The following is a 13,024-nucleotide window of genomic DNA, read 5'->3' on the forward strand; positions in this document are numbered from 1 at the left end:
AAAAATGGCTGCAATTGCTGGGCATGTGTCTGCGTGCAGGTGTGTGTGTCGACATTAAATACTGACATAACTTATATTTTAGATGTAACATATTTCTTCCAGCAACATTTATATATGCGCCAGCATGTTTGAAATATTAGGCATCAGAACTATTTTACATAAAAAATATAATAATATATACTAATAAAAATATGAACTAATTTAACAGATAATACATTATCGAAGGACAATAATATTTTCCAAGGTTGCGTTATAGGAAAATAATAGGTCTTCCAGGGATGTAGAGGCCCAATGCTGTAATACCCCTGGGTGGCCCATTATTTCCCCAATATTGCCTACCTTCTCAAGCATTATTGCTTGCTTCTTAACCTAAATACTTTAAAACTTTAAAATAATTATCTCAGTGTAATTCAGGAGCATTTTCAGTATTGCTTGTGACAGATTATTGAACATAAATTAAATATCCGTACAAAGAAATACTACTCATGAATTATTTTCAGAGGTCTATCAAATAAAACAAACATGGTTCTAAAAGTCTGTCTAGCAAAGCATAAACTGCTGTGACATCCTCTGGATGATAAAGGTTTGTTTCTTTGACACATACCTACAAACCTGAAATCAGCACTACTGAAGTAGTTCATTTCATAAACTAAGGCCTTCCAACAATATTACTTTAGTACGGTCCAAAGTGATATTAATCACAGGTCAGCATAATCAAGCTATGGAAAGGAATGTTGCCTTTCTTCAGACAAGTAGTCATTTATGAGACTTTGATACAAAAGCTCTTTATTATGGCCATGTTGATGATATTTGAAACAACAGTTTTCTCAAACTCTGAAGTTTTGTCATATGAAAGATTTGTATATCTGGTTTCTTAAAATTCTTTGAAAGTCTGAAGCTGTGAAATGTACAACGTTTGTATATCTGGTCCCATATCAACCAAGTTAAAGCTAAATATCCCTTTATATTAAGCTGTTTGCAAAAAGAACAGTTCCAGGATACATTCAATTCCACTGTGACATCATTATCAACGTTATATTTTGCACCTTCTTCAGCTTTAATCGCCTAGAGTATTATTCACCATTGGAGCAAAAGTTTTGCAGAATTTTACCACCTGACTAAGTGATTAGATTTCCACATCGTTTAGTTCATATTTTTCTCTCATGCACTTGAATTACACAATTAATATTTTATAGTGCTGCAATCATATTCATTCTTAATAACAGTCAGTTATTCTTGTTTTCCACAATGACCCCTCTCAAATTACTGATCCTTGAAAGTGTCTTAATGTGCACTTCTCAGTCAATTTTCACTAGATAAATATTAAAATTTACTTGTTAGAATTGACTGTTTTGCCTCTATGGTAAATCAGAATGTTTAAGTGTCACAAGAAAAAAATGTTGCATGAACAAGTGCATAAATACCTTTGGCACATATGCAAGTTATGAGCATAAAGATGATGAAATGTGAGTTAGCATTTTTTTTTATCACAGAGTAAAGAACAGTTCTATTTACAACGGCATTTTTCTCTAAAGCTGAGAATGGCTCTTTTATCATTTTAGTGAAAATAACTTCTAATGACAAAATTACTGTTCTCTGAAAACTCCTTACATTCTTATTTACATCAACATCATTTGGCTACTGAATTCTTCCTTGTCTGGCTGCCAGGTATTCATCAACAAATGTAGATATACTGCATCTAGTTTCAGTTCTGTAACTCCTATGTTGTGAAATTGATTCATCCATGGTGATCAACATGAAGCCTGACAAAGAACACTTAAATGATTGATATGTTATTTTGCATTATGTTTGGTTACTCCTGGAATGAAAAATACAGTTAGCAAGGAATGTATTTTAAGATATTTCACCTGCATAACCAGAAATGTATTTCATTTCAGCCAGTAAGAAATAGTAATTATGCTGAAATGTCACTGTTATGCTGAAGATAAGTGGATGTTAAAAGGCAATTGCAGAATATGATTAACATTTCTATTGGATTTTGCTCATATCAGTATAACTAGGTGAATACGTGTCAGATTACACATAATAAATACCCTGTAGTTAATACTTTTTGGGCACTATTTCATCACATCATTGTAAATGCAAGGAGCAAACCAAATAGGCCTTCTGGTGTAAAGCCAATAAATTCTGGTTTCACAGTCAGTAATAGCTTAAGAACAACATCATGAGATTATTATTTCATTACCAGCATATGGATGTATTTCCCAAAGTAAATAACCTTTATGGAGTCCAGAATGACTGACATGTTTTGAGTACTCACAAATGTTTAAAACCATTAGCACTTTAACAATCATTTGGCACTTTAATTCTTCATTTCCTAGGCACAATGTGACAAAGTTAATTTAGTGAGTCTATCACCATGCATTTTATATAAAAGTTTGAACTCTGCTGGAAGTTGATGGGACTCTTGCCATTTGGTAGTGAATTTGGTTCCTTTTTTATCATAGTAATGATACGGTAAGTCTTTCCCAGAATTGGGATCCCACCCAAATGGCCAAAAGCCATATAAATGAATCTCCTCACAGATTGCAGAAGCCAGCGTGTACATAAGAATGCCTGTGCTCAGGCGTTTTGGTGATAAGTGCTTGTTCTTCCAGTATCTGTAGAAAATTAAAAGCATAGACATTAACATTAACACACTGAACATTTTTGTTTTTTGTAGCAAATAATCAAATTTTCAGCAATCTCAAATGAATACACAGCAATACTAATATGGAAAAATATCTTAAGTAGAAAATAATTATAAAATATGCTTAGTAACATATAATTTAGGTATTATGCATAATATTTAATACTGAGCTATGGCAGTTGTTCACTTGGCGTATACAATTACCATACTCATTTGCAGGTTTCCATCATGTTACTCTCATGCAGTTGCAAGAATGGCAGCTATAGAAATACTCAGACAGGTTAAGGTAGGCTGCAGTGATGGACCTATGCACACTGTGAACCCTTGCAGTGTAGGGAGCACTATCCACTGTGTTGAGTGCCCTCCATATTCATGTGAAGTCAACACCAACACTTACAGCTTGTGATACCCATGCACTGGCCCAGCAATCAATCCTCACCACTTACACCACTGAGGGGCATTCACATAGAGGAGGATAACAAATACACACACAGTAAAGTACAATTTCCCTTAACAGCACACAGACATTACAGTTAGTCTGGGGCTGGTTTCTTCCTTTCTCTCCAGATTCCCAAGAAGAGTCCACACTGGCAGAGCCATGGAGTCCAGATCTCAGCCTAGTCGGCAAGCTAAAACCTCCAGCACTCTCTGTCCAACTAGTGTTTCATGCCCCTGTCCAAGTAACTGACACACACACTTTGAGATATAAGTTATATACAAACACACAGACACTCCTGGGGGAAGGCTGGCACAGATTCTCCAGCTGTGCCACCTTTCTGCCCAGTCTAAAAGGTAGTACCAGCTGCCACCACCCACTAATATTTATCAGCTACTAAAAAGGCCCTTTTCAAAGGGTGTCCAATTCTATTGTGCAATATTATTATCTAAATGGTAAGTGCAACTGAATAGTCAAGGCTTATTTGGAGTGACTTGGACAGTATCACTATATACATGTAATGTACTCTAGAGCTTAAATTATGTCTACACAAAACAGCCACAGTTGAAAGGCTTAATATATTTAATAATAAATAATAAAAACACAAGACAATACTTCTTACTACACAGTGCTAGTCAAGAGTTCAGAGATCACAGATAAATATTTAAAATAATACAGTAGAAAAGTTCTGACATCAATACAGAAAAAAAGACTAATCTAATCTTCCTATTTCCCAGCTACATCTAAGAGAAAACACAGTTCTAAAATAAACTTACATATAGAGCATAGGCAGTGCTGGTGAGTTGGATGTTCTCAAGACAAATGTAAATTCTCTCTGATTCTCTCTCTCTTTAAATTGATAACACAGTACTGCTTCACATTACATCATTCTTAACAATTTTCTGTTTTCCCAGGCTAACAGAAACTCAGAGGTTAATAGCCCTTTTCATCTTGCAGCTGGTCAGGAAGCCAAAGGAATAAACAACATTATACATGTAAATTCTAGTCATTAACTCTGGCCTCAAAACAGTAGGAATAATTCCTTCATTTAGACATATCTGCTCCAAGTTTTGACATCAAACAATTACACAATGCTTGAATTATCATCTTTCCTACAGCAGAGTGCACTGTTGTTACATTTTTGCAGTTCCACATTTAACACCATGTTTTCCCATTTAAGAGAACTAGCCTGTGGCTTATATTAATATTTACTAATGACAGAATTATCTACAAAATTCTACCTGGCTAGGTTGGCAGCCTTCACATATCTTCACATATCTTCCCCCCTGGAGAACTCACGCTAGTTTTTCAAGTGGCCCTTGAGAAACATTGTTTGAGAGGGTTAGATCTATCTGAGCATACCTTACTCCATCCCTGTCTTGAGAGCCCATCTGCTTGGCATTGCTAATCCCACTGTGGTGCTGCACTGACATATCATATGCTTGAAATCCTAGGCTCCATCTTAGCAACTTGGCATTTTGCTGCCTGGCTCTGTGTAACCATGTTAGGGGATTGTGTTCTGTCACTACAGTGAATTTTCTTCCATACAGATAAGGCTGAAGTTTCTGCTGTGCCCACACTATGGGTAGACATTCCTTTTCTACAGCTGCATAGCATTCCTCCCTGGATTGGAGCCTACAACTGAGATAAACCACTGGGTGCTCTTCTCCCTCTGAAGAAATCTGGTTAAGTACAGTCCCCACCCCATGGTTCGAAGCATCCACCTGCACAACAAATTCTTTGTTGTAATATGGACTGGCTAACACAGGGAATCCTCCCAAAAAATACTTAAGCTTCTGGAATGCCTGCTCACATACTGGGGTCCACATTACCTTATCTGGACTGTTTTTTCTTGTCAGGTCTGTGAGGGGAGCAGCTATGGTACTATATCTTGGGACGCACTTTCTGTAGTACCCTGCTGTCAATAAGAATGCCCTCATCTGCTTTTTAGTAACAGGTGCAGGCCATGCCTGAATGCCTTTTACTTTGGCAGGTTCTGGCCTGATCTTACCACTCCTCACTCTATGTCCCAGGTAGGAGACCTATGCCATACCCACCTGACATTTGCTGGGCTTAATGATCAACCCTGCCCTCTGTAGTCTGCCCAGCACCTCCCTGACATGTTGACGGTACTCTTGTCAGGAATGGCTGTAGATGGCAATATCATCTAGGTAAGCAAGTGCAAACAAAGGGCATCTTTGTGAACTCATATAAGCCAAAAGGAGTCACAAAGGCTGACTTCTCTCTAGCACTGGAAGTCAAGGGCACCTGCCAGTAACCCTTGGTAAGATCAATGGTTGTAAGATACATAGCCCCACCCAGCTGCTCTATGGCTTCATCTGTCCTAGGCATGGGGTAAGCATCTGACTCTGTATGACTATTTAATTTCCTGTAGTCTACAACAAACCTGGTGTTGCCATTCTCCTTTGGCACCAGCACCACTGGGGAGGCCCAGGGACTGTTGGACTCTTGAATTATCCCTAGTTCTAACATCTCCTGTATCTCCTCCCTCAGAGTCTGTTTGACTCTCTGAGGCACCCTATAAGGGGTCTGCCTAATAGGCCTTTCAGTTTCCTTATCCACCTGGTGCTGCACCAGGTTGGTGCACCCCGGTTTCCCAGTGAACATGTCCCCAAACTCCTGTAACACTGCTTGGATTTCCCGAACCAGGGTAGGAGATAACTGCTGGGACATTGCCACCCCTTCAACTGAGGTGTCAGTCCGAGCCTCACTGAGGAGATCAGTCACCAGATCTCCCTCAGACTCCTCCTGCAAGCCACTGCAAATACTCAGCACAAGGGCCTCCCTATCATGGTAAGGGTACATCAAGTTAACATGGTACAATCTGTGCTCCTGCCTCCTGCCTAGCAGTTCTACCATGTAGTTAACATAATTTACCTTCCTTACCACCTTGTAGGGTCCCTACCAAGTTGCTTTCAGCTTGTTGTGTCTGACAGGAATTAGAACCATTACCTGCTGCACTACAGCTTACTCTCTAGCTCCAGTATTCCTATAATACCATACCTTTTTCTGTTGTTGGGCTTCTCCCAGGTTCTTCTGAGCCAAGCCCATGTGTTCCCTGAGTCTTGTCCTGAGGTTTAGGACATATGCCACAACAGACTCCTTGTGAGATTCACACTCACATCCCAACTCATCTCAAATTAAATCCAGAGGTCCCCTATGCCCATACAGCAACTCAAAGGGTGAAAACCCTGTGGATTCCTGGGGAACCTCTCTGTAAGCAAACAACAGATGGGGCAAATATTTGTCCCACTCCCTCTTAAACTGGTCTGCAAATGCCTGTAGCATGGACTTGAGTGTAGATTTTAACCTCTCAACAAGACCATTAGTCTGGAATGGTAGGGGGTGGTCTTCAGTTACTTTACCCCACAGTGCTTCGACTGACAAGCCAGCAGGTATGACATGAAATTGGCATCTCTGACAGTCAGTATTTCTTTTAAGAAATCTTCCTTACTGAAACTCTCTAACAAAGCATTTGACACATTTTCTGCCTCAATAGAGGACAAAGCCACTGTCCTAGGATATCTTGTAGCATAATCTACTACCACTAGGATATACATTTTCCCTGGGGAACTTGGGGTACTCAGAGGCCCCACAATATCCACAGCTACCCTATGAAATGGCTCCTCAATCACAGGCAAAGGCATCAAAGGAGCTCTCACCTTGTCTCCTGCCTTGCCTACCCTTTGGCACTGCTCACAGGTCCTGCAGTACCCTGTTACATCTCTGAAAATTCCAGGCCAATAGAAGTTCTGCATAATATGTGTTTGTAAGTTTTATGCCAATATGACCTGCAAAGGGAATATCATGGGCTAAGGCTAGAAGTGCCAGATGGTAGGCTCTAGGCAGTACCAACTGCTGTACCCTCTCACCTTCTAGCCCTTCCTCATGGGTCAACTCTCTACACAGTAACCCTTTGTCCCAGTATACAGATTCCCCCTTCCCTTGAGAATCAGTTCTCTCACTAGCTACCTCTCTCAGGCCTTGCAATGTAGGGTCTGAGAGGTGAGCCTGTCTCAACTCTCTCTTTGTAACCCTTCCCAGCTCCCTTCCACAGGACGTCTGGCATCCTCTGAAAGTGGTGCCTCACTGTCAGCCAAGGTACTACTACTCACCTCTACCTTTGCAGTCAGTCTGTCCAAGGGAACATTAGTACCCACAAGCAGCTGCTGCTCACCTTCAGTCTCACTGCTATGACGTAGCTTCCTCCTTGAAGTAACTACCTCACCAGTCCTGGCTGCAAGTATGCAGTCTGTCTGGGTCTCCCCCAGGCTACCAGACTCACATGCTTGTCTCAAAACCTGACTGTGTGTAACTGCATTAACACATGGTACTGCCTTATCCAAATCCTTCCCTATCAGGACATCTGCAGGATGGTAGTTCAGTACCCTTGTTGTCTCAAGACAACCTGCTATTGGCCTTTTGTCTTTCTCACTTACTGGCTCCCTCACCTTTTGTTCCCCACCTTGACTTCATGGACATCTGTATGGCACATGATCCCACTGGTTGCATTCAAAAAATTTAACCCTAGGTCCTGGATGTGTACCTGGACTAGTGGATTCCCCTGCTATTGGGAGATTCTGTTGGGGCTGTCTGGGATGCCAACCATGGGTTCCTTTAGGCCCATAAGCATACCGGGGGTCCCTTTCCTGTGCAGTGATGCCCTACTTGCTAGGTACAAGTTCCCCCTTCTTCCCCAACTCATCTGAAGTAGCACATTATCTATCAGCTAACCAGATCCTCATGTCCTCAGGCAATGTGCTAAGGGCTTGTTCCCTCAACAAAAGGTCTGCCAGCCCATCAAAAGTGGTGACCTGACATCCACTCACCCACCTATGAAAATAAGTGCTTAGTTCAGCAACATATTCTCGCACACTTTCATCTGCCTTGCGTCTATACTCACAAAACATTTTCCTATATGTTTCAGGTGTTAGCTTAAAAAATTGTAACAAACAGTTCTTAACAGCAGTATAATCAAAACATTCATGATCAGCAAGTTTAAACAATGCAGTTACAGCTTTACCATGGAGTAAGGAGGTCAGGAACTGTACCCAGAGCATTTGGTCAAAACCATACTGTTTACATACCCTCTCAAACATATGAATGAAACTATCAAAATTATCCCCCTCTGTAAACTGTGGAAGAAATTTACTGACCTTTTGTGCTTCTGGGGTCCAGTTACTCCCTTCTCCATTACCTTCATGACTCTGGCAAAAAGATAGCATCTTCTTTTCATGCTGTCAATGCCGCTCCTTTTCCACAGCTTCCATTTCCAAATGCCTGGCCTCCAACTCAAGTCTCTTTAGCTCCAGATGGATTTTTAAGTCTTCTGCACAAAGGTTGAGCTGTCCATTCTCTGAGTGTTGTACATCTCCACAGCCAGTCTGATCATCCTCCTAGTTGCTGTTTTCTGATGCAGCTGTTTCAAAATCTGCAATCATGTCTGCCTTACTCATGTTTCCCTGCACCAGTCCTTTAGCCTGGCACATCACAGCCAATTGGCTCCTTGGCAGCTTTCCATACCCCTCTGCTGACATGCTTGCCTGCTCTCCCTGACTAACTAAGCTAACAAAAGAAGCAAAACAATTGTGATCTGAGCTCTGAGTATTCACTGCATGGCTGATTTAGAGTACAAAAACACCTTCAGAGATCACTGTACACAACCTACAGGAATTCACACTACCCACACCACTACAAGCCAATTAGTATATGCTAACCAATTAATTTGTGGTGTGGATATCCCACCACTGCCAAACAATTAATATGTGATGCCCATGCACTGTCCCAGCAATCAAGGAGCCTCGATCCTCACCACTAACACCAGTGAAGGGTGTCCACATAGGCGAGGATAACAAATACACACACAGAAAAGTACAATTTCACTTAAGAGCACATAGAGATCACAGTCAGTCTGGGGCTGGTTTCTCCCTTTCTCTCCAGATCCACATTAAGACTCCCCTCTGGCACAGCTATAGGGTCCAGATCTCAGCCTAGTGGGCAAGCTAAAACCTCCAGCACCCTCTCTGTCCATCCAATGCTTCGTGCCCCTGCCCAAGTAGCTGAAACACACACTTTGAGATATAAGTTATATACAAACACACAGACACTCCTGGGTAAGACTGGCACAGATTCTCCTGCTGTGCCCCCTTTCTGCCCAGTCTAAAAGGGTAGTACCAGCTGCCACCACCCACTAATATTTATCAGCTACTAAAAAGGCTCTTAGCAAAGGGTGTCCATTCTACTGTGCAATATTATTATCCAAATTGTAAGTACACCTGAACAGTCAAGACTTATTTGGACTGACTTGGACAGTATCACTATATACATACAATGTATTCTAGAGCTTAAATTATCTTTATACAAAGTCACAGTTGAATGGTTTAAAAATATTTAATAATAAATAATAAAAACACAAGACAATAATTCTTACTACATAGTGCTATTTAAGAGTTCAGAGATCACAGAGATATACTTAAAATAATACAGTAGACACGTTCTGACATCAATACATACAATATACTAATCTAATATTCCTATTTCCTAGCTACAACTAAGAGAAAACACAGTTCTAAAATAAACTTACATATAGAGCATAGGCAGTGCTGGTGAGTTGGATGTTCTCAAGACAAATGCAAAATGCTCTCTGATTCTCTCTCTTTAAATTGATAACACAGTGCTGCTTCACATTACATCTTTCTTAACAATTTTCTGTTTTCCAAGGCTGACAGAAACTCAGAGGTTAATAGCCCTTTTGATCTTGCAGCTGGTCAGGAAGCTAGAGCAATAAAAGAAATTATGCATGTAAATTCTAGTCATTAACTCTGGCCTCAAAACAATAGGAAGAATTCCTTCATTTAGACATCTCGGCTCCAAGTTTTGACATCAAACAATTACACAATGCTTGACTTATCAGCTTCCCTACAGCAGAGTGCACTGTTGTTACATTTTTGCAGTTCCACGTTTAACACCATTTTTCTCATTTAAGAGAACAAGTCTGTGGCTTATATTAATATTTATTAATGACAGAATTATCTACAAAATTCTACCTGGCTAGGCAGGCAGCCTTCACCTATCTTCACATAGCTGAAGAGTAATCACCCTGCTGTGCTTCCTGTGAAAGTGTTAGCCACCTTGGCACTGTTGTGTTGCCATTATGAGGGAGCACAGTGTTACCTGGCTTTGCACTCTAAAACTCTGCTGTCAGTTACTCAGCTGACACTTACTAGTCCTAGAACCTCGCTTTCATTTCAAAATCTCATGCAGCATTGTAATAAACTGAATGCAATGCTGTTGTGCAATGCTCCTGACAACCTTAAACACACTATTGGGTATTTGGCAGATGGCACACTTCTGCTTCTGAGTTAATTAGCTGTCAGTTTACTGTCCGTGTCATAAGTAGTTTAAAGTGCAAATCATCACTCATGAATCTTACTTTATGTTGTAAAAAATACCTACACTTCATCCATGATAACATTGTTGCCCTGTACTATGTCTGAATCATTAATAAACTGCACTGTAAAGTATAGTTACTATTAAAAAAAAAAATAATTTGCTTAATTGAATATGAGCATCAAAAATGTACCCCGTACTTAACAATACACAAAAACTGTGAAGTAACTAAGCATCTACATACATTAAACATGTCAGATCCCCTTAAACAATAAACCAGTTCTACTCTCTAACCATATATAATATAAACTAACAACTATACAATAAATTTGCGCACCAAAAAGCAATTATATGCTTAAAATATATATGGATAGAGAATATTCATCCAATCTCAACAGAAAGTTACACAAGCTTTAGCTAGAAGTCCGAAAATGTAAAAGAAATCCCCCTCCACCCAGAAAGGAAATAAAATCTATTCAAGAAAAACAGCAGTAAAAAATCATAAGAAATATATTTCAAATCAGATAATGCATACAGAAAAAGAATTTTTGTTGTGATCTCTGCCACAGATCTCAATCCACCTCCTTCTACCTGTAGTGGTTCAGTAGTTATGAGGTTTGCCATGTAAGTGAAGTAAGACAGATCAAGGGGGGGGGGGGTTGTCACCTGAGGAAGCAGTTTATCAAACTACACAGACAAAGTGTCTGTGGAAGTTAGTGGTCTGCTTTTTTATTGACTGGAAAAAGATCCACCCCGGGATTCATGAAGCTTGCGCCAGGTGCAGGCGTAGCGTCGGCATTCTAACACCAAAGATGGCCGCCGACCAATTCAGGTATGAGCTGTTCCCATGTGTACTACCTGCGTACACTACGCCTGCACAACTCCTGAGCCTTGTGTGCTAATTACCCCATTTGCAGCAGTGTAGCATGCAAATGAAGGTATGTAGCGATTCAGGAAGTGGTGCATGCATAGTGTAAGCATGCAGAAATGTAAACCGTAAAAAATGGTTTACATTTTTGCAAACATTAAATTGGAGCCATGATAGCCGACCAAGCACATGTATTATATTGTTAATATGTGCCAATGGCTAAATATATAGCCATTGGCATAAAAAAATGTACAAAATATGAAATTAACATTTAATATATATAGTTGCACTATTGCGACGTGGAAGCGCAGGGCAGCGGTGCGCAAAGGGTATCACAAGGAATATATAAAAATATAGAATAAAACCACAATGAAACACGTATCACGATTTCCCCATAATAGTCAATGGCAGGCATGCTACACCATACTCATGGCACAAGGGTTGCTAAGGGGCAGTGACAGTGTTATGCACGATAGCTAGGAATTAGTAGGCAATGCCATGCAAATGAGAGGAGTAATAGTGAATCGCAGATTCCTCACTGGTGTAAGGATGCACCTTACAGCATAGCATTATAACACCGAGGTGAGCCCTTGAGATAAAGATGACATCAAGAGTGGGGTGTGTCGCCATTGCTGTAAGCACATTGGAGCATTGCTAAACCAGTCTGCCCCTAGGTACGCAAAGCTGCAGGATGGGGGTGTGTCAAATTGCCCATAGCTATGCTTAGCTGAAAGTACACAAGGTAACCGAGTATGCATGTGAACGGAGATGAAAACGCGCGTAATCCCGGTAAACGGGTATGCGCGGCACGCACTGCAGTTGAAGCAAGAAGGATATAGGAAAGAAATAAGGAAATGTTGCAGCAGTGAAATTGGAGTACAAATGACTAATTAACACCTAGGAGCCTACAGTGGGCTATTGATAACAACAGCTAACAAGGCTGCAAGCAGCTACCTGCAGAACAGGGAAGGGGAGGGGCTGTACTGCAAAGAAAACAGCAAAGTGTCAAAGCAGAACAAAGGCGATATGCAGTATATCAGATACAAGGCACATTTTGTCATGACTGGGTAGGGAAATACAAAACAAGAAAGACGGCAGGTGGATGCATGCCTGATAATGGGAGGAGATCCAGGTCTAAAGGTTAAAGGGCAACATATTAATCAAGGCAGACAAGTAGATCTCCACAGTAAAGGCCCCACACATGCAGTACTCATTGCAAAACCCATAATTAAGACACGCAGCAGCTGGAATAGCTCATACACATCCACTTACATCAGCAGCATCCATAGCACAATACTATAAAGTGTGAAAGCACCTCACACACATTTGTGAATTCCCATACACTCTGCACCAGTAGTGTATACAGACGGAAAACTTTTATTATGTACATGTTAGGGGCTGCCATAGCTGTGATCCACCAGCATGTGTTGGAGACTGAAGGTGGTGTGGAGGATGATGCACACGACCACCGCAGGCACCAGAGGAGGAGGAGAGTGTTCAGACCCAGGGTAACCTACCAGGGACTACATGATCTGGAGAAAGTACAGCATTACAGGGTGGACAGGGACACCCTACAGCAACTTGTTGAGCTGTGCCAGCCACACCTCAGAACCAGCACAAACAGAGGGGAACCCATCTCAGTGGATATGAAGGTATGTGA

The 13,024-nt window shown here is 40.9% G+C and overlaps 1 protein-coding gene across 1 annotated transcript in view; it reads right to left on the reverse strand.

Moving 5' to 3' along the window:
- Positions 1 to 766: 766 nt before the first annotated feature.
- The window catches only part of ST8SIA3 (ST8 alpha-N-acetyl-neuraminide alpha-2,8-sialyltransferase 3), a 335,179-nt gene continuing 322,921 nt past the window's right edge, over positions 767 to 13,024 (reverse strand). Inside the window, exon 4 of the mRNA XM_044074883.1 lies at positions 767 to 2,621. Coding sequence (XP_043930818.1) covers positions 2,339 to 2,621 — 283 coding nt within the window. The 3' untranslated portion in view covers positions 767 to 2,338. The remainder of the gene's footprint in view (positions 2,622 to 13,024) is intronic.

This window comes from Protopterus annectens, chromosome 1.part1 (assembly GCF_019279795.1).
Source record: "Protopterus annectens isolate FY-2018-M chromosome 1.part1, PAN1.0, whole genome shotgun sequence".
In the NCBI taxonomy this organism is placed as follows: Eukaryota; Metazoa; Chordata; order Ceratodontiformes; family Protopteridae; genus Protopterus; species Protopterus annectens.